At 40.1% G+C, this 23267-nt stretch overlaps 1 protein-coding gene across 4 annotated transcripts in view; it reads right to left on the bottom strand.

Moving 5' to 3' along the window:
• Positions 1–22539, bottom strand: part of UAP1 (UDP-N-acetylglucosamine pyrophosphorylase 1) — a 48316-nt gene extending 25777 nt beyond the window's left edge. For 2 of the 4 annotated variants that reach the window (XM_069094658.1, XM_069094662.1), the window contains exons 1-4: positions 22358–22539; positions 13583–13909; positions 2454–2658; positions 367–542 (exon numbers count right to left, since the gene is read on the bottom strand). In XM_069094658.1, coding sequence (XP_068950759.1) covers positions 367–542; positions 2454–2658; positions 13583–13862 — 661 coding nt within the window. In that variant the 5' untranslated portion in view covers positions 13863–13909; positions 22358–22539. Of the gene's footprint in view, positions 1–366; positions 543–2453; positions 2659–13582; positions 13910–14620; positions 14691–22130; positions 22287–22357 lie in introns of those variants that run through there. The other 2 variants (XM_069094661.1, XM_069094660.1) reach the window with 2 other exon arrangements.
• Positions 22540–23267: the final 728 nt, after the last annotated feature.

The following is a 23267-nucleotide window of genomic DNA, read 5'->3' as shown; positions in this document are numbered from 1 at the left end:
TTGACAAAATCACAAAGAATGCTTTGAAAGATATTTCAATAACAATGACTCCAATGAAAAAAAAAAGAAAGAACTGAAGAGAACTACTGGAGAATGAAACTCTCTTAAAACAAATCTCAAAACTATTGGCTGACTATGCAAACATCTTCATTTTATTATATTTATATTATTATATTGCATTTCTGGATTTTTAAAGAAGTCAGTCCTTTGAAGATCATTTCTAATGATCATCTCTTTTTAAGAAAATATTACCAGAGTCTGATTCATTTTTGCCTAGAGAACAATTAAGGCTCACTTAGTTAATTGAAGTTTGATTATTCAGATCATTAGCCCCTCTAATCACATTAGATAGTAATCAACACAGACCTGGAGCCATGGAAACTTTGCTCTCCTCTTCCAGAATAATTTTCCCATCAAACTGCATAGCAGGTAGCATTCCTTGTTGAAAAAAGATGATATTCTCCTTTTTTAAACCAAAGTACTTGTGCTTTGAGAAGAACTCCTTTGTAGATTCCATTGTCCTGCCACTGGTCATAATGTACCTAGCAAGACAGAAGACACATCCAAAAATCATGATTCTCTATGAACCAGACAACAGGAAGACTGTCCCTGCACTGACCTACAGCAGAGTTTGGGCAGTGTTAGACTATTCTGGTCGTCTTCTTCTTCTTTTTTTTTTTTTTTTGTTTTTTGGAGGGGAGAAGGGTTGGGCTATTGGGGTTAAGTGACTTGCCCAAGGTCACACGGCTAGATTTTTGTGTTAAGTGTCTGAAGCCGGATTTGAACTCAGGTCCTCCTGACTCCAGGGCCAGTGTTCTATTCACTGCACCATCTAGCTGCCCTTATTCTGGCCTTCTTATCTTTCACCCTAGATAGTTCCTATCAGCTGCCTCCCAAGCAGAGAATCCTCAGGACATCTCTCAATCACCCAGTACTGAGGCTGCTATTGAAATGGAACCAAGGGATGTGTCTAAAACTCTTAGAGAGCCTGAACTCCTCCAACTAACCTCCACATACATTTTATGTTATGAAATCTATTTTAAGTCACTGCAAGACATTCTACGAGAACCAAAGAGTGGAAGCAACATCCAGTCAAATGTTCAACTGCAGATATTTCTTTTAAAATTCTGAAATGGAATTAGAAATATTCTCTTAACACTTCTACTGACTACAAACATAAAATTATAAATAACCCTCTACCTTGACTGGCACAAGGGTTAGTTACATATGGAAATGACCCACATACACACATACATACATATACACTCTGTTCTAGAAATTTACATGCACAAATGGTGGTGAGTGCCATTTTATGTGATGGACACATATTAGAAGAGCATACAAATACTCAATCCAGACCGACAATTACCCTCAACATGGAGTATTAAGCATATGTCAGAGAATTCTACAAAGGGGATTTTCAAGATAATATTGAAATGAATGACATACATTCCAGGAAGTTTGGAAATGCAAAGAATGGTAGATGTAATTCAAAACTTCAAACAGAAAAATATGGTTTCAGCTATATCAATGTGGTTTAAAAAAAGTACAAAGCAATAAAGGAACTCAGTTTTCCCTGTCCCAAAGGGAGAAATGCTGAAAAAAAAATTAGTAAATCTGGTGCTAAAACTACTATTAGCTTAAGGAAATTATTTTTCATACCACAACTGCCCTTCCCCAAAGTGCAGGAAAAGTACACCTATAAACAAAGGCAAAGTGCCTCCTTTGATTTGATTTATAGGACAACTTATGTAACATGGAACAATTCAGTGTAAAATGAATTGTTTAAAATACCCTATTTATAAAGCACTTATGGTGAATTCTCTAAAGTAAAGAATCTTTCATATTCGTTAACCTAAAGATAAGCTTAATTTATCAGATTTATAAATCTATATTTTCAGATATCATCTTTGCCAATCACAAGGCAAACTCCTTAGAATAGTAACATAAAGGGGCGGCCAGGTGGCACAGAGAGTAAGAGCACCAGCCACAGAGTCAGGATGACCTGGGATCGAATCCGGGCTCAGATACTTAGCACCCACGCAGAAACACCTGGCTGTGTAACCTTGAGCAAGTTACTTCACCCCAATTGCTTTGGAAAAAAAAAAGAATAGTAACATAAATGTCCAGATTGAGATGTTACATTTATTCAGTATAGCTGATCTCTATTCAATTCCTACTACTTAGTTTTCTTTCTTATTCCTAACCCTAGGCAGGATGTTCAAAAAACATATAAGTACATCACTCTTTGAAGTACAATGACTAATAAAATATGGTTGGTGAACTATTTGATGATTTTAATGTAGATATTACTGCAAAAGATAAATTAGGTTGCCATAATGCCCCTTTCTCCCAGCAACTTCAGGCAAAATGTCTGACTGCTACAATTGATATGCATTTTGCATATCACAAACCAATCTATATTAGGAAATGCTAGCCAAAGGCCTTTTTACCAAGGAATGATGCACTGGCTGCCATGATGTTTTTCAACTAGCTGTTGTAGTTTCAAAATGCGCTCAGCTTGGATCTGGAAGAGAGTTTTATGCGATGGCAAACCCACATCATACATTCCTTTGGGATATGCCACACCAAGTCTTGTGCCCTGACCACCAGCCAAGAGAAGAACTGCCACTTTGTTCTGGGAAATCTGAAGAAACCCTAGAAGAAAAAAAAAATGGATTGATACCAAGTGGTCACAAAGTTGTCCAGCTGTATAGCTGTTTCTGTCCTTAAGGATCTAACTTCTTTTATTTTTAAAGCAACTGTTCCCATATCCAATACACATATGTAGGTGAAAATGAGGTCCCAGTTGCATGATTTCTATCTTTAAGGTATGAATGATTTAGGAATTAGCATTGAGTTATATTTACAAGCTTTTCTTAACTAATTCATTAAACTGAAAGAGAAGCCCTGTTTAAAATATGACATACTTCCCATTTTTCATTTATTTTCTCTCTCTCCCACCTTCCCAACCCAAGAAAGGAAAAAAAAGGAAAGAAAAACAAAACTCTTTTAACAAAAATGCATAATCATGTAAAAACAAATTCTCATATTGGCCTTCTCCAAAAATGGATGTTTTGTTCCATGTCTTGAGTTCATCATCTCTGTCAGGAGGCGGGTAGCATTCTCCATCATTGATCCTCTGGATTAGAATTCTTAAGTCCTTCAGAATCAATTGTTTTGACAATATTGTTGCAAACATGTACATTGTTCTGGTTCTGCTCACTTCAGTCTGAATCCATTCATACTAGTCTTCCCAGATTTCTCTGAAACCATCACTTTCATCATTTTTAAAGCACAATAGTCAAGTCAACGAACAGTTAATAAATGCCCACTATGTGCTAGGCACCATGCTAAGTGCTAGTGATACAGAGAAAGGTAAAAATCAGTCCCTCTTCTCAAGGAGTTCCGTTTGATGGGGAAGACAACATGAAAACCACTATGTACAAACAAGACGCATTAGGGCAAGTTGGGGATAATCTTGTAGGGAAGAGACTAACACCAAGGAGGTTAAGGATATTCATATACCCTATTTGGTTTTGCCATTCCCCATTCTTGAGCATCCCCTTGCTTTCCAGTTATCTGATGGTTCAAAAAGAGCTACTATAAATAATCCTTTGTCCATAAAGGGCCTTTTCCTCTTTCTTTCATCTCTTTGGGGTAGAGACAGAGTAGTGATATAGCTGGGTAAAAGGGTATGCACACAGTCTAGTAGTTTTTTGGGCACAATTCCAAACTGCTTTCCCGAATTAATCAACCAGTTAACAGCTCTACCAACAGTACATTAATGTGGTTTCCTGCAGCCCTTCCAATATTTGTAATTTTCATTTTTTTGGTCAACTCTGCCAAATTGATTTCTTTCCTCAAGGATTCTCATCCATATCCTTTGACCTTTTAGCAATGGTGGAATCACTCAGTCAGTCAACAAACATTCATTAAGCACTTCTACCATGTTCCAGGCACTGTGTGAAGTACTAGGGATACAAGGAAAGGCAGAAGGGAGTTCCTGATCGCAAACAGTTTACAGTCTAATAGGGGAGACAATGTACAAACAAAAGCTGTAGATAAGATAAAGCGTGGAAGATGATAACCAGAGGAAAACCATTAAAATTGAGTGATATCTAGAAAGGTTTCCCATAGAAAGTGAGATCATATCTGGGACTTGAAGAAAGCCAGACAAGCCAGGAGGTAGAGATGAAAAGGGAGAACATTCCAGGAAGGGGGGACAACCAGTGAAAATGCCTGATGTCAGAGGAATGTGCTGTGCAAGGATCTGCAAGGAGGCCAGTATCACTGGATCACAGGGTATGAGGGGGGTTGTAAGGCATAAGAAAATTGGAAAGGTAGAGAGGAGGGAGGTACAATTATAAAAGGCTTTGAATGACAAATAAAGCATTTTGTGTTGAATCCTGAAGGTGACAGGGAGCCACTGGAGCCTACTGAGTAGAAGGGTGACAGTCAGACTTGTGCTTTAGGAAAATCAATTTGACAGATTAGTGGAAGATGGACTGGAGCAGGGAGAGACTTGTGGCAGGGAAACCAGCTAGCAGGCTACTACGACTGTCCAGGTGTGAAATGATGAAGGCTGGCACTAGGGCGGTGACAGTGTCATAGGAGAGGAAGGAGCATATACAAGAGAAGTTACAAAGGTAAAATGGCAACAGACTGGACATGGTGGGAGGGGGATGAGAGAAAGTAAGGAGTTGAGGGTGGCACCCAGGCTGGGAATGGGGGTGACCATTGAGGATGGCAGTACTATCAACTGTAAGAGGGAAATAAGGAAGAGGGAGGAAAGATGGATACAGTTTGTGTCACACTGAGTTTACGATGTCTATGGAACATTCAATTTAAGTTGCCCAAAGCTGGAAATGCAAAACTGGAAGTCAGCAGAGGGGTCAGGGCCAGATAAGCAGGTTTAAGAATCACCAGCCTAGAGACAATGACTGAACCCCTAAAAGACGATGAAATTACTAAGTGAAATAGCACAGAAGGAGAAAAGAAGAGGGTCCAGGCCAGAGCCCTGGGGGACACCTGCAATTAGCACATGTGACCTGGATGAAGATCTCCCAACGCAGACTGATAAGAAGAGAATCATAAGAAAAAGAACTCAACTGACGTCGTTTATTAAAGGGCTGCAAAGACATCAAGAGGGATGAGAACCAAGAAAAGGGCATTAGATTTGACAATGAAGATAACACACTTTGGAGGGAGCAGTTCTGATTGAATGAAAAGGCTGGAAGTCAGTATGTAGAGAGTTAAAAAGACAGTGAGATGAAAGGAAGTGGAAGCACCTATTTCCAATGACTTTCCCAAATAGTTTTGCCACAAAAGGGAGGAGATGGAATGATAAATACTGAGAATGGATGGCTCAAATGAGGGTTTGGGGTTTGTTTGTTTGTTTGTCTGAGGATGGGAAAGACATGGGCATGTTTTTATAGGCAGTAGGCAAGCATCCAGTAAACAGGAAGAGCTGGAAGGTAAGTGAAATGGGATAACAGAGGCAGCAACCTGCTAGAGAGGACAAGATGGAAAGGATCACTTGTGCATGAAGAGGGTTTTGCCCTTGCAAGAAGAACTACCATCTCATGTAAGGCAAGGTTCTCGCCTGCAACACTGGAAGGAGGGAAGTCATACACGGTTTGAGAAGGGATAAAAAGATTCAGAATGGTGGTAAATGGGATGATGAGCTGATTAAGGAGATGTAATAGAATTGCCTTGCTGCAATGAGGGTCCAGCTGAGATTTTGCCATGAATTTATAATGAATACAGTCCATACGATTCTGTGATTTTCTCCAGCTTCATTTGGCAACAAAAAATAGGAGGAAATGCAGTAGATGGTGGAAATAACCCAGGGCTGAGGATTATCAGAGCAAGATCTAGAATAGGAATGGTTCTTATTCTTAAAAATTTGAATTAGCTTCTTACATATCTTGGAAATGTGTGCTATTTCAGAGAAACCTGATACATAGATTTCTTTTTCCCAGTTAACTGTTTCCCTTATTATTGTTTGTGTAAAACCTTTTAAATTTCAAATAAACAAAACTGTACAGTTTACATCGTGATCCTTTGTATTCTCAAATCATGAACTTTTGTTCCTCTAATTTTATTTATTATGTGACTTTTTATATATGTCATATATTCATTGGGAGTTCATTTTAGCATATGGTGTAAGGTTCTGGTCTACACCTTACTTCTGACAGACTGATTTCCTATAGGTCTTTTACTTAATGTTGCCTCCTTTAAAATCTACACTTTTTTTTGGAGGGGAGAAGGCAAGGCAGTTGGGGTTAAGCGACTTGTCCAAGGTCACACAGCTAGTGTCAAGTGTCTTGAGGTCACATTTGAACTCAGGTCCCCCAGACTCCAGGGCCAGTACTTTATTCACTGGGCTGCCTACCTTAGTTCTAGAGGGAGCTATTCTCCTCTTACTTAAATGTAATTTAGTCTCAGGATTGTTAAAAACTTCCTTTTGCCTCAGGCCCTGGTTGCTTCCAGTCCTCTCCAGAATTTCCCTAACTTTCTGAAACGATGTGAAAAATGAAAGACTACCTGCCAATAAAACCCTAAACAATCTAAATTCTTCAGTCATAGAAGAAATGTTCCTTTTTGAACATCACAACATTTTCTCATAAAAACGAAACACTCTCAAACCTTAAAAAAATCAAACATTGGGTTGGCCTTTCAGTTTACTTGAAAAGTCAGCTGAGGTTAAAGTTTCAAAATCCCCATTTAAATTAGTAACTAAAAAAGTATTTTAAAAAAATATATTATAAAACAAACCAACCTATAAAACAAAACAGGAAATTAAAGAAGATTTAAAACATTTCCTCACCCTGAGGAACATGCTTGCTGAAGTAAAAAAAAAACAAAACAAGATGATCCTGGCCAAAAATAAAAAACAAATAGGAAAAACTTGTATTTCTGGTGCAATACTATCCTGAACTTTATTAAATCAAGCTGTTCTTATATGATACAAACAATAGGGATTAAGAAACATGGAGACTGATAGAACCCAATCTGCTCACTAAACGGTCACAAATATGCTAAAAGACAGTATGTGTATCTGTGGCCAATCATGGCTCCCTATCTTTTTTTTGTTTTTTGCTTTTTAGAGGGGCAATTGGGGTTAAGTGACTTGACCAAGGTCACACAGCTAGTTTTGTGTTATGTGTCTGAGGCTGGATTTGAACTCAGGTCCTCCTGACTCTAATTTCTTCTAGGCTCTATTCATTGCACCGCCTATCTTTTTTTTTTTAAAAACAGACCTGTAATCTCATTGATGGAGGGGCTCCCTATCTCACTTTGGCTGTCTCTTCCCAGTTCCAATTCTTGAGTCATTCTGGTATTCCTTGTTAGACCACTCTTACTTCTACACTCATTCTAAGTCAACCATCTCTCAGATTCCCTGATCACTGAGAAAAACAAGGCTTAAGCACCTCTGTAGGTCTAAAACAAAAGTGCATTTCCCAACTAGAAGCAATTGGGGGGGCCCAGGTCAATTTATCACCTATTGTACCTGCTAGTAAGATCTAGGTGGCAGCAATGTAGATCCTTTAATAAAATCTACTGGAATATTTATTTAAAGGTGTAGGCCCTAGATCCACTTCAACCCAGGCTGAAAATGATCTCCTTATGGTTACCTAAATTTTGACTCTGACTCCTGTTTCATAAATCTCTCCATGCTAGCCTTTTTCCTGGACCATGGTCAACTTTCCCAAGCTATTACTGTTTTTCAATCTTTGTGATTCTTCATTTCCTCCTCAAAAGTTTTTTTTTTTTTAATTGAATACTTCCTATGACTCATTTACCACAAAGTTCTTTAATTTCTGTCTGGGTTTTCTGAGCCCCTTCCTAGAGCACAGCCACCAACTACCATCTCTTACTCTTCCTACCTCAGGTCCCCACAGGTACCACCTAGGGCATGACTAATCCTATAATGGCATCAGACAGCCAGGATCCTCCAGCAAGAAACCACTTTATAAAACTGAAAGTGCTATAGGTAGAAACTGCTGTGATTTCTTAGAATTTAAAAAAAAAGAGAGACTGCTTTCTTTCTCTTTTGCATCTATCAATTTTCTCACTCATCAAGACAGCTTGAATACTGTGCTCTTGCAGTCTTAGGACAAGACACCAAACTAGGGTACAGCATATATCTCTCTCCACTTCTGTGCAGCCATCACAGACAATGCGTAATCTGGACGTCCTTCCTGAACACTTCTATGGCAAACAGTGCTGAGTAGTTATAATGATGCTCCAAAGGTCAAATGCTTCCTGAATAACTTCCTGCTTGGACTACATTACCTCAAACACATACAAATTCAGACATTTGTTTGAACACTAGTGCTGGTGGTGTAGTGAGATAGCTAGAGGTTTTTCATTTCATTTATCAGCAACCTGAGATGAAGGACTTGGGAGCACAAGCTATCCATCCAGAAAAGGAAAAAGCCAATCAAATCCAAGAAACACTAGAATGAGGCATCCAGGATTACTTTTGCATTTTGTAACTGAAAGTATTTATATAAATATATTCTCAATATGTAAGTCTCTTCATGAATGTGAAACATTCACTCTTCCTAGTCCACTAATTCCATCTCAAGCTTTCAGTCTTATAAGAGGAGTTTCTGACTATTTTTCTAAATATTTTCCATAAGCTTGACTGTCAGAGTTGATGAACATTAAAAAAAAGACCTCAAACACAAAGAAAACTGTTCATTTACTAATTAATAATTTTCTAACTTGGGGTTAACAGCAATCATATCATAGTTATTATACCTTACCCTCTCTTGAAAAAAGACTGCTTTCAACACATCTCCCTGGGACCTAGTCAATGGTTAGGAATGTACTTCTCTGAATATAATCATCTGCAAGGAACATTACAATACTGTTAAGAAGTCCCTGCCCATGAATATAATCCTTCAGGGGGAAAAACTGATATTTGATGAAATACAGGACTTTTGAGTATCTTTGACAAAAAGACCAGAGATGAATAGAAAATATGATATTCAATCACAAAACTCAAGAGAAGACTAAGAAGACAAACATGAAATAGTAATCATAAGGTACTCAATAAAGTTAAACTGTTTACCTTCCTATATGGGAAGATAATACAAGTAATTCCTAAGAATTTTATCATTATTAGGGCAGTTAGAAGGAATCTACATAGACAAAGGGCACAGGTGTAAGCTGATTATATTGAGCTGCTCTCAAAAAAAAATGAAGAGGTAAGAAAAAGGGAGGCACTGAGAGAAGGGGGAAGGGAAAGGTAGAATGGGGTAAATTGTCTCACATAAAAGAGGTACCCAAGGAAGAGCATGCATGCATGCATGCATATATATATATACACATGTATGCATGTGTGTATGTATATATGCACTCCCTCAGCTGAGCATAGAAATCTATCTAACCCAATAGAGAAATAGAAGAAAAGGGGAATAAAAGATGGGGGAAGAGAGAGAAGGTGGGAGAAGGGGCTGATAAAAGGGAGAGCAGATAAAGGGAGGCAGTAGTCATAAGCAAAAGATTTTTGAGGAGGGTCAGCATAAGAAGAGAAAAGGATAAATAGAAGATAATAGAATGGAGGGAAATACACAGTTAATAATCATAACTGTGAATGTAAATTGGATGAGCTCACCCATAAAACAGAAGTGGATAGCAGAATGGATTAGAAACCAGATTCCAAAAATATGTTCTTTACAAGAGAAACATCTGAAACAGAAAGACATACAAAGAATTAAAATAAGGGGCTGGAGTGAAGTCTATTATATTTCAGTTAAGTAAAAAAGGCAGGGGTAGCAAAAGTAAAAACAGCCCTATCTGAAAGAGATAATCAGGGAAACTACATTTTACTAAAAGGTACAATATTCAATGAAATAATAATCAAAAAATTTTACAGTAAGTTTCTCTAGTAAAGGCCTTTTTCCTCAAATATAGAGAGAGAACTGAGTCTAATTTATAAGAGCCATTCTGCAAATGATAAATGGTCAAGGGATATAAAGTCAGTTTTCTGAAGAAGAAATCGAAGCTATATAAAGTCATATGAAAAAATCTCTAAATCGCTATTAACTGGTCAGCTAGGTGGCACAGGAGATAGAATGCCAGGCCTGGAGTCAGGAAGATTCAAATCTGGCCTCGAACACTTAGTAGTTGTGTGACCATCAGCAAGCAAGTCACTTAACCCTGTTTGCCTCAGTTCCTCGTCTATAAAGTGAACTAGAGAAGGAAAAGGCAAACCACTCCATTCATTGGCAAGGATATCTTGCCAATAAAACCCCAAATGGGGTCATGAGGAGTAGGACATGACTGAAATGACTCAACAACAACAAATCACTACTGATTAGAGAAAGGTAAATTAAAACAATTCTGAGGTACTACCTCACACCTATCAGAAATGACTAATGCTAGAGGGCTTGAGGGAAAATAGGTATATTAACCAAACTGTTGGTATAGCAATAAAACTGATCCAAACATTCTGAAGAACAATCTGGAACTATGCCCAAAGGGCTATAAAACTGTGTATACCCATTGATCCGGCAATACCACTACTAGGTCTATATCCCAAAGAGATTAAAGAAAAAAGATAAGGATCTATATATACACAACAATATTTATAGCAACTCTTTTTGTGGCAGCAAAGAACTGGAAATTGAAGGGATGCCCACCGGTTGGGGAATGGATGAACAAGTTGTGGCATATGATTATGATGAAGTACTATTATGCTATAAGAAATGATGGGGGCAGTGGGGTGGAAGAGTAGGGAGGGTGGTTTCAGAAAAACATGGCAAGACTTATATGAACTGATGCAAAGTAAAGTGAGAAGAACCAAGAGATCACCGCACACAGTAACAGCAATGTTGTAATTATGATTAACTGTGAAGAACTTGGCTACTCTGATCAATATAATGAACTAAGGCAATTCCAAAGGACTCATGATAAAAAAAAAATGCTATCTACTTCCAGAGAGAGAATCGATGAACTCCTAGTGCAAAATGAAGTATAATTTTCTCATTTTCTTTTTTTTTTTGCTTTGTTTTACAATATGGTTAATATGGAAACATGTTTTATATGAATTCATATGTATAACTGACATCATATTGTTTGTCCTCTCAGTGGACAGGTGAGGGCTGGGAAGAAGGCATGAAATCTAGAACTCAAAATTTAAAAACAAAGAATTTTAAAAAAACAAATAACAAATTTGAAAAATTAAAAGATCCTTGCCTATTTCTTAATTAATCATATTTATAAATAAGCCTAAAACAAAAAGACTGTATGTTCTTGTATACTGCTTTAAAACTGACACCACTATAAACATTCACTTTATTAAAAATATACTATCTAAAAATTTCTAAAAACAAATATACCTAATGAAATCCTTTTTCAATCCTCACATAAGCAACTTTCTTTCCCTTTGAAAATATACTACATGTCACTTTGTTAAAGCCAACTTTCAAACACAGGGTAGTTTCAGTAACACAGAAATGTATGGGCAATTTCAAAACTGAACACTGTCCCCAGTCCTTTTAAACTATAAATAAATATTATACACAGGTTCTCTGTCAAGAGCAGACTTGAGTTGTACCTGTTTAATTTTTCTGTTGTAAAACAAAGCTGTACATCACTCTCAATTCTCTAACATAAGAATGTAAAAAGGACACACCAAACACTGGTTCTCCTATCAGGACAACCTGACACTTGGGCATTCCATTCCTTTTATACTTCAATTCTCAATGATGAGGCCAAAGCAGGAGATGCTTTTAGGTCCTAAAAAGAGCAATGCCATTTTCATTCCAGAAAGACTGACTGGATTAGAGCATGAGATAACCTTACTCCACACATATTGATACTGATAAATTCTTGCATCTGCCTGACTTCACAGCTGGGCCTTGAGGCAAGTGATCCCTTTAAATCACAAGCAGCCACAACTGAGGGACAGCAGCAGTGTGATGTAGCATAAAAAAAACAATGATTTCTAATTAGAAGATCTGGATTAAGGGGCGGCCAGGTAGCACAGCGAGTAAGAGTACCGGCTCCAGTGTTGGGATGACCTGGAGATCGAATCCCGGGCTCAGACACTCAGCACCACACCCAGAAATAACTGGCTGTGTAACCTTGAGCAAGTTACTTAACCCTGATTGCTTAATAAAAAATAAAAAAAAAAATAAAAAAGAAGATCTGGATTAAAATCCCATTCCTGGCATTTCTAACTGTGAAACCATGGCTAAGTCCCAAATTCTCACATCTGTAAAATGGGGACAGCAAGGTTGTTGCAAGGATCAGATGAAAAAATGAACTTACAAACTGTAAAGTCTTTTACTATCACAAGATATTTTCAACAGGGGAAGGGAACATGCTGTGTAAGTCTTGCCTTCCAGTAATGGTCCTTTTAAAATCAATATGTGTAAATAAGAGCCCACAGAGTCTAAGACTGGGACTCAAGGTACTCTCTGAAGATATCTGAAACACCCATTTGGAAGCTACTGTTTCACACCTTAGTGAGAGAGCCCCAAGTGTCATCAAAGGCGGCCACTGGAAACCCAAGGGCTCAAAGGCAGAGGTGTCAAACACACTGCTGGTAGGACCCCTAGTCACAGCACTCAGGTCACAATACTCTGAATGCAGCATAAACCAGATTTAAGATATAACTGGGAAATATTTAACAAAGTAAATAAAAATGCAATAGATCATAAATCATGTTGATATGCAGTTTTCTAAGTCAATATACAGCTGCAAGGATCCCCATAGATTGTATAAGGATATATACATATATCTCACATGTGTTGTATGTATTATATGTAACATATGTATATGTGTATGCATATATACATAACATATACATATACTTATGTATTCCAAGTCTAAGGATGAAAGAGAATTATTAACCATAATTACAAGTTTCATCTGCAAGACTCGGTATTTTTTTCTATTAGAATGCAAATAACTGCTGGCCCCTATTTCTATCTGAGTTTAACATGACTGCTATAAGGCATGGTGGTTGCCCCTCTCTCTATAAAGCTAAAACAATTAGCAGAAAAAAAGAGGCAGGTAACAAAAAGGGACATAACCAAAATGAAAACTTCTAATGCCAAGCAAGAGGCCAGGTGATCTTACAAGGACTACAGCAGTGTCTGGTATTACAGGGTTCAAGGGACTTCCCTAGCCATTTGGGCTACATTTGGCTTTTTCAAAAAGCATTAGGATTTTACATAAGGAACTGTGATTTGGTCAGCATGGGAAACTCTTAGGGTAGGAAATCACAGAAGAGAAGTCCTAGAGAATTATCTGAGAAAAACAGAGGTTAAGAAGCTTTCCCTGGATCACATAGCTACTATATGTTAGAAGGGAGATTTGAACTCAGATCTTCTGACTTCAAGTCCAGCATTCTATCCATTAAGCCAGGCTGTTCCTATGCCTAGTTTAAGTAGTAGATTTTACAAGAACAAATGGCTGGGCAATTGGTTTCTCAGAAATAGCAGAATTCAGTCAGTATCAGACTAGACTGACTTCACCTATTCTGTTTAGGCTGCTTTCAGCAACTTTATTAAATCTTAAGTGCCAGTCTTGTAAAAGTTTACAACACGCTAAATACCTTCCCTTTCCCAGTGCTGGATCTGCTCCTGGTCCCTTGTGGCACTGCCCAATACTTCTCGAGGAACAGGCTCCATCCGAGCATCTACCTTCTCCTGACAAGAGGACTGATTAAATCCTTCCATGGCCTTTTGGAAAAAGCAGTTCAGCTCCTCAAAATTAATAGCTTGTAGTTCTTCATAAAGTTCATGCTGTTGGCCTTCTTCCAACTCATCCCAGAACTGTAGCAGGTGATCCTGCCCAGCCAGGGACAACCGGCACTTGAGGTCATTCACATTCATGTTTCAGTTTCCAAGTCTTCTAATAAAAAGGATGTAACAGCTATTAACTGTAAGGATGAAAGAGAAGAATCATTAACAATAATTATATGTTTCATCTGCAAGACACAATATTTTGTTCTACTAAATGTAAGTAACTGCTGTGTTAAAAACACATTAAAGCAATTAGTTTCCATCTTTCAGACACCATATATTTTGTATAAATGTCATAACTGTAAACTAACAACCTATAAGATGAAAGGAAAATAATGAAACTTTCCCCAATGGATAAAGGGTCAAAGGATATGAACAGTTTTCAAAAGAACTGCACACTATTAACAACTTTATTTAAGAATGCTCCAAATCACTAATAATAAGATAAATGCAAATCTTAATAACCTTGAGGTTCACTACACACTCTGCAAACTGGCAAAATGAGAATCACCAGTGCTGGAGGAATACTAGGAAGATGGGCACACTTGTGCATTGTCTGGGGAACTGTGAAGCACTACGGTCATTTTGTAAAGTAATTTGGAATCATGCAAGTGAAGTAAATAAAATGTCCATACCCTTTGACCCAGAGATTCCACTATTAGGCCTATAACCCCATGGAGGCCAAGGATAGGGGGAAAAAGGCCCCATTTGCACCAAAATATATTATAGCTGCACTTTTTAGCAAAAGAATTGGAAACAAAGTAGATGCCCATGGAAATGTCTCTTCTACTTAATACTTGTATGACCTTGAGCAACTCACTTTGCTTACTATGCCTCAGTATCCTTACCTGTAGAATTAGCGGGGTGAGCTAAATCAAGGTTTCATGGATAGATTTCAAGGAGGGAAAGGACTGTGAACTTGGATAGGAAAAAAATACCGCTTTATTTTCACTAACTTGACTAAATTCCTTCAATTACCAGTGTAGTAACTGAAAATCTACCAAAGTTCCCAGCGAACCCATAATGAACCATCCCTCCCTCCAGAAGGCAGGAAGCTACCAAGGCAGAATCCTGCATATATGGCCAGAAGCAGTCACTGAATTGGACGGCAGTGCTATAAGGCTTCTGCCACGAGGAAGGATTCAATGGGGAAGGTGGAGATTCCCAACCCCCCAAATGACAGTGACAGGAAAACAAAAGGCACCATTTTCTAAGCTGTGGAGATAGAACAAACCAGCAGATAAAGGAAATAGGATCACAAATAACAAGAGGTCCATTGGACCATTATCATCAGTACCGGATGTGTTTCTAATTGACAATAAACTAAGATGCTAGATAGCTACATAAGAATGAAAATTATAAACTCTAACCCCGACACCCTAAGAGCCCAGGGAAGGATAAATGGAAAGGGTGGTCCCTGAGCTGTGCCTGGAATGAAAACAAGCCTTCAGAGAGATAGCAGAGGGAAGGGCCAAGTAGGCCAGGCCTTAGGGAGAACTTCTAAGAGGGCACAGGGAATGAATGCCCTGTGGATTTCTGGGAATATGGAGCAGTCCACTTACTATGGCTGGAATTTACAATCAGTCTAACAAAGTGAGAAGGAGCCAGAGTGTGGATAGCTTCCAGTGACAGCTAAGGAGTTTGGATTCTGGGTTTCAGACCAGTGTTTTAAGAAGATCCTTTTACTGGCTATGAAGGGCAGATGAGATAAAAGAGAAACTAGAAATAAGGAATAAAAAGAGGGGGAAAAAGGCAATGAGGATGTGACCTAGGCTCAGGCCTAAGTGCATGGAGAGAAGGGATCTTAGGGTCATAGATCTAACACAGGAAGGGGTATAAGTGGCCAATGAGTCCAACTCTCCCATTTTAGCAAGATGAGAAAACCAAGGCCCAGAGAGAGTAAATGACTTGACCTAGGTCACACAGTGAACAGATGCCTGAATCCTCAAGATTCAAACCCAGTTCCTCCTGATGCCAAGTCCAGAGTGCTCTCCACTACCTGCTGCTGCCTCTCTACAAGACGTATGGAGGTAGAATCAACAAGACTTTGCAAGTGTTTCTCATTTCCTGACAAAAGAATGGAGCTCTAAGCAATTTTACAGAGAACTGGGTTTTTTCTAGGTGTCATTTATGTTTCTGTATCCACAATAAGAAGGAAACATAAAACAAAACTTCATTCAAAAAAGTCACTTTAAAAAGGCACCATTTTCATGCTAAAGAAATCAGACGACTAAATAGAAAACATGCAAGTTACAAAGAAAAATATTATTTTCATCATAAAAAATAATTTTCAAAGTATACATGGATGGTCTGTGAAAGTCCACAAGGCACTGTGGGATGATCCCTTGTCTGTATTCATACTACACCTTGCATAGACTTGGGGGAGGGGGAGGGGTGTTAAACCTCCACTGAAGTCCTACTCCGACCTGAGTGGAGGGTAGAAGAACACAAAAGAGGAAGAAAGGGAGAAGATATCTAAAAACTTGGAACTATGAAACCAGTGTGAGGCTCTTCCCAAGGAGGGAACTCCCAGCACTGAAGAGCAAACAGCTGTTTACCCTGTCAGGAGCAGTGCAGTGACTACACAGCTGTTATCACAGGGCAGATCACCCAGGAAGAGATAAGAGGAAGGGACACCTGCTGAAGGGAACTGAAGTGAAGCAGCTCTCCATTGGAACAGGCTTCCTTCCCCATCCTCCAGACACACCCACCCGGACAACACCTACCCATTTCAGTTACCCTTGATGGAGGGGACTCTGGAAGAATATACCTAATTCAAAGCAAACAGGATAGATTTTTTTTAAGGAGGTGGGGTTTAGGTGTATTAGGTGCCTTACACAGTAAAAGACATACTCGTAAAAAAATCCTGACATAAGAGAGAACAAGGATGGGAGAAGGGCCCAGGGAAGGCTAAATGGAATGGGTGACCCCTGAGCTGTGCCTGGAAGGAAAACAAGCCTTCGGAGAGATAGTGGTGGGAAGGGCCTGTAGGCCATGTCTTACGGAGAAGATGAGTGTTAGGAAAAAGAGAAGCAGTTTTATCAGTAGAGAGTACTACAGAGACCACCAGGACAGGAGGAGAAAATGGATGAGGAGATAGGGGAAAAAATCACAAGTTCTGGCACAGAGATATGATATAAGAATGAGACTTAAGACGAGTTCAAATAAAAGTGCACATGTTAAAAAAAAAAAAAGAATAAGGAGAGACTCCAATTATTTTTTAAAACCAAATTTAATTTTTTTCAATTAACAAAATTCATTTTCTCTTCTCCACCTCTACACCCAATGGAAGAGAGCAGAAAGAATACTCCTCTTACAAATATGCAAAATCAAGAAAAATAAGTTCTCACATTAGCCATATCCAAAAATATGTCTCATTCTGCATGCTGCAACCATCATCTCCTTGCCAGAGTGGTGGACAGACTGCTACAATGCTGACCTGGAATTATGGCTGGTGAATACACTGATTAGAGTGCTTAAGTCTTTCAAAACTGTTTGTCTTTACCGCATTGTTATTGTATAAATGATTCTAGTTCTGTTCACTCTGCATCCCTTCATATAAGTCTTCCCAGGTTCCTCTGGAATTGTTCCTTTCGTCATTTTTTATGGCCTAACAGTACTTTATTATATTCATATACAGTATTTGGTTCAGCCATTCCCCATTTCATGGGCACCCCTTTACTTTCCAATTCTCTGATGGAATAAAATCTACTCTAAATATTTCTGCACATATAGGTAAGAGATGCCAATCATCTGGACATCTATAGCAATTCTTTCTCTGCCAAAAGCAGAAAAAATGTTGACTTGACTTAAAAGATAATTTCCTCCTCTAAAAGATGGAGGAACATCCAAAAGAAAATTATTTTCTGGCTCTAATTCTTAAAACAAAGAGGAACAGGTTGTTTGCATGTAAATGATGGAAACCTTGGGGGATGTGCTCCTTCTTACACCTTATATAATTTGTAACAGAAGGTAGGAAAGTCAGGCATAATTTGACATGTACCCTGGATTTTGAAAATTTCAAAGGATTCCAAAGAATAGGTGTTCCTATACTAGAATTCCAAATGGAGAATCAGCCCAGAAAGGATGAGAAGCTCTCCAGAATGAAAATCTGAAGATACAAAAGAAATAGTACCTAAAGACTTATATGGATGCAAAAGGTACCCACTAGCCAAGTTAAATTTTTAACAGTATGGACAAAATGGAAACAAGAATAGTGATAATGGACGATGAATACAATGCATGGCTCAATCACATAACAAGTGTCAGGAGTGCTAATGCTAAGAATAAGGTAAGGATGGGGAGAAAAGGTAAGGGTAACAAGGAAAGCTCTTTTAAGTTAAAACAAGGCAAAGAGATGGATGGGAAAAAGAACAGGATGATAACTGATAGAGAAGACAAAACTGATCAATTCGTATTTTATTTCTTTCTCTGCCAAGGTGATCTCTGAACTGGAAAGAAAAGAAGAATAATGGATAACAGAGCTGGCATCCAAGATAAGTGAAGAGACAGTAAGAGCACCTAGTTATCTATGATGAATTCAAGTCACTAAGTCCAGAGAAGGCAGGGTACTAAGCTGGAAACTGTGCAGGCTTTGAGGCCACAGGACCTGGGTTTAAATTCTTTCCCTGCCACTTAATATGTGAAGCCTTGGGAAAACTACTGACTTTTTATGGGCCTCATTGTCCTCACCCTAAAATTCAATGACCTCTGAAAGTTCTCTTTCAGTTCTGAATCTATGGTCCAATGATTTGTTACATTATAAATTACTAAAAGAACAAGCAGAATGGATCATCAAGTCACTATGAGCGATCTGTGAAAGACGGAAGGTAAAAGAAGAAGCACAGTAGTGGAGACAGGCAAATGTCATGACTTTTAAAATGGAGGAGGATGGAGCCTGCACACTAAGAGTTGTAGCAATTTTTCAAACATATTAAAGTAGGGTTAGAGAACATCTAGAAAAGGTAATGACAGCAGAAACCCAATACCACTGCTGGATCTGTGTCCCAAAGAGGGCGGTCAACAGTACTAAATACTGCAAAAGAAGTGGGATGACAAAAGGTCATAGGATTAAGAGACCAGTGGGAAACACAGAAAGGGCAGCTTCAGCTGGGTGATAAGGTCAGAAGCCAGTCTGCCAGGGATTTGGGACTGAATGGAAGGACAAGAATTGGAAATCCCAGGATGAAAATATGCAAAGCACTTTAAAGTACTAGATACAGGTTATTATCATCCTTGTGGCTTTTTTGAGGAGTTTCATGAAAATGGAGAGTCATAAGATGATGGCTTAAAGTAGGAATGTTATGACCGATTTTGAGATCAAACATATTAAACACTGCTATGTGCATATAGCATTGCTAAAGAAAACTTACAAGTCCTAAGCTCTGAAGAGATTGACAAACTGAGAAGTCAGAGGTATCTAAAGGGCCATTAATAGATGCTGAAGTCATCAACAGATATTGAATAGATACTGAAGTCCCCAAGTAAGGGTCCCATGGTAGTGGGGAAGAACAATATGGAGTGTCAGGTACTAAACTCCTTAAGAAAGAAGGTCTCAAAGACAACTAAAATCAGGATCTAGATGGAGTGAACCTCAAAGGGCGAGATGCTTGCGCATCAAAGGGAACAGAGGTAGTCTGCTAGATATAAGAGGACCAAGAAGAATGCCTACTCTTTGTCCTGGCCCTGTGTTTTGGGGGGAGTTTAAGGAGGGCATAAGATAAGATGCTCCAAGTAATGGAGACAATGGCCAACAATACAGTGTCTTTCATCATGAGTCTGATTTCTATAAGGTCAAGAAAATGAAAAGAAGTTGATGGGAGAAAACCCAAATACTAGAGAAGCCAGGCATCCAGGAACAAGGAAGGGAGAGTCCTCATGTACTGTCATGGACAAAAAGTATGGCTTTTAGTCTTGGATACATTTCAGAAAGGGCACTGACAAGCTGGAAGATGGTTAAGGACAATGAATTCCTGCCATATGAGGCTCAGTTCAAAGAACACAGAAGGTTCAGCTTGAAGAAAAGATGACTTGGGGGTGGGAAGAGAGGAGACATGCTAGCTCTCTCTATGCAGTGAGACAGGGACTGGATTTGTTCTTCTAGCCCAGTGGGCTATAGACACAAGTTACAAAGAGGGAAACTTAAGATGAATATGAGGGAAAACACAGTAATCTAATTACAACTGTCCAAAAATGGAATGGGCTGGTTCAGTTTCCCCTGACTGAAGGTCTTCAAACAAAGGTTTGTCAGAAAGGATTCTTATTCGGGTATTGTTTGATTGCATGGAGTTCCTTTCCAACTCTGAAATTCTGGGATTCTGTGAAAGACGATGTAGAGGGTTTCAAAGCTATATGAATAAAGGAATACCCCTACTTTTGGGGATCACAGATTTAAATTTATTCCTAAGAGACAGCTATTATATAATAGTTCTCACAAACATAACACTAGTCTTTGCATTTCCATCAAGCACTCTGAAACACAGAAAGTACTATAAAAATTATTTTCCCTTCCATTTACGAACTCCTTTCAATTCCATTGAAATACAAGCATTTGGCAACAAACAGCAACAAACAGGAGAGTTACTCCATGAAACTTTTGGCCTGCATAAAGTGCTTTCCTAAAAGCGGATTCTGGATAATTACTCTGAAGATGATGCAGAAGATATAGGTCAAACTAGGGCTGGGACTATTGAGCTCTGTCCAAATCCCTTTTCTTATACATAAGGAAACTGAAGCCAACTACTTTTTCCCATCCAAATACTAATCAAGCCCTATACTCTGCTTAGCTTCTAATATCAGATGAGACTGGATACATTCATGGTAGCATGACTACAGATAAGTAATTTTCCACAAGGTCACATAGATAATATGTGGTCAGTGATAGTACTCTTTCTAAAAAGTTTCTGAGACACCTCCATCAGAAGAAACTTTTTGCAACTCTGATTTCTAGAACTCTGCTTTTCAGATTAAAAACAAATATGACACAGTTGCTAAAATCAGGACAAGATCTGATACAGTCAAGAAACCTAATGTCTACTTATTTTTCCTAATGTCTATTTTTAACCTGTGAAATTTTACCTTCCTTTGGTTCCATCAGTTGCCATAGGCAAAGGATTCATCACCACATGGCCAAGTGACAGTGTCAAGACACATCCAATTAAAGGAGAGAAGAGTCACCCCTTCCTAACCCTATCCTCAAGCAAAGACTCAGAAAAAAGAGCCATCCGCTGGACTATGGAAAGGAGGTCTAGTACCTCTCTTGTTAATATTATATTTGTTTCTAAACCAGCTTCCACAAACACAAAAGCAAAAGTTGTGACACCTTCCGATAAATATTTGTCTCTCACAGAGAGCTTGAGTAGTCTGTTCCTTTAGAAAGTATTATAAAGTTATTTCCTTTAGAAGTGGTATGTGATTACTAAATAATCACCAGTACCCAACATACAGTAAGTATTTAGACTTTAAAAAGTTGTTATAAAAGATAAAGCAGGAAAAATGACATTAAATATGAAAACGAGTCAAAATTCTCTTGGGCAATCATTTGCTAAGGTAAAAGCCCTTATTGTTTTGAAAACTATTGCTGGAGAACTGACAAGGATACTTGATCCTGTAAATGCTTGGCAACATATTCTAGGAAGCATTTCTTGGTCACTGCTAAATGAGCCAAATGACTAATGGATAAGACTTGGACAATTACATTCAGTTTCTTCCAACTCAACAGTCTTCACCCCACCCCCAAAGCACACAATAAATCTCCCTAGCACTTCCTTAAGCCAAAGGTACTATGTAATTATATCCCTATAAAATCAGTCAAATACCATCAGTATGTCATTCGCCGAATTCCTATACACTATTGACAGGGTTGACACGGTTTTGGCCCAAACCTGATACAAAATCAGCAAAGCCCCACGTCCAGGATGCACGACCCCCTTCCCTTCCATTCTTCCTTCCAAGCACAGACCTCACCTAAGAAACATCATCAACGACCACTCCTCGCCTCCCTCCAGGATAAAGCTTTAAAATGAAAGAAACATACACGTAGAAATCAACTGGGCTCTCCGACCCACCAGCCAGAGGCAGCTTCATCGGAAGCCCCCTGGCCGCCGATGCCCACCCTGAGCTCGCTTCTGATCATCACCACCCTTTCCCCCAGCCCAATTTCCACTTCTAACCTCCCCCTCCCCAATCCCTTTATACCTCTGGCCGGCCAAGGCAAGCCGTCATCCACCCCGGAGCCCCCTGACCTTCCCCCATCCCCAAGCTCAAAAGGAGATGTTGGCTACAGAGCTTGTCTGACATACAGTACGCGCTTAATTCGTGCTTATTCCCTGGCCGTCGCCCCCTGACCTCACTGCCTACCCTATGCCCAGCAGCCCAACCCGCTTAACTGGAGAGGGGAAAGGAAGCTGGCAGGGTGTCCGGGCACACGCGTGCCCATCTACGTGGACGGAGCCCGTGTGGACAAGGCGCGTGTGTCTGCGCACAGAGGTCTGGCCATGAGCTGCGAGGAGGGTTGTGCGCGTGCGCGATGGAGACCATTTCCCCCTAGCGGAGGGAAGCCGGGGGGCGGCCGGCCAGTCGCTCACCTCCTCCCGGGAAGGTCCCCGCTCTCTGTTCTCCGGCCGGACCGCTCGAGGAGTCCAGCGCCTCCCCTCCTTTATAGGCTGGGCCGAGACTCCGGCCAGCCCGCCCCCGTCTGCCCGCGCGCAATGGTTCGACCTGGCGGGGGCGGGAGGGGGCGGGGCTAGAATGCCACGCCCCCTGGCCGGACACGTCAGCACCTGGAGCGCCACGGAGACGGGGCCGGCCCTGAGAGGGGCTGCCTAGCGAGAGGGGGCGGGACGCCCACACGTCACTCCCTCGGGGCGGCCCAATGGGACTGGACGTCCCGGAAAGAGGCGGGCCCCTCCCCTCTGGGTCCTGGACCAGGTGGCAATTGCGTCAGCCGGTCGGGCGGGGCGGCTCCCTGGATGCTGCCCGGGTGACGCGGCCAGTTGCTTGGAAGTGGTCACTTGTGGAGGGGGTGCCAGCACAGCTGGGCAGTTTCTCCGTCGTTCCCCTCCCTCCCGGGCCGGGCTCCCTCCCTTCTCTGCGCCTGACAGTACGGGATGGATTCGAAAGGATGCAGGCATTCAAGGCTCCTAGAACCTGGTGCCAGCCCTTACTCTCCTCCCGCCGTGATGGCCTCCGGGCGTTTCCTTGGGCCGTGCCTGCCTCCTGTTGTGCCGGCCAAAATCCTCCCCTCCCTCGAGGCTTAGTTCAGGAATCCCCTCCTCCGTTCAGCCTTCCAGGATTCTCCCCGCACCCCTGCAAAAAAAAAAAAAAAAAATGGGTTCAAAGGAAGCTGCAAGGAGTCTGGCCCAGCCACTCCCACTTTATAGCGAGGAAACTGAGCTCCTGGAAGAGGAAGTGAAAGTACAAGTTTGCTATATAAAGTTTCATTGAAATCTGGGGAGCTGAAAGGTACCTTAGCCATCTTGGCAGTCATTGTACGGA

Source organism: Petaurus breviceps, unplaced genomic scaffold (assembly GCF_028583685.1).
Source record: "Petaurus breviceps papuanus isolate PSGF00001 unplaced genomic scaffold, PetGlider_PUasm1.0 220, whole genome shotgun sequence".
Lineage (NCBI taxonomy): Eukaryota > Metazoa > Chordata > Mammalia > Diprotodontia > Petauridae > Petaurus > Petaurus breviceps.
This window is presented reverse-complemented; position numbering and strand designations above follow the sequence as displayed.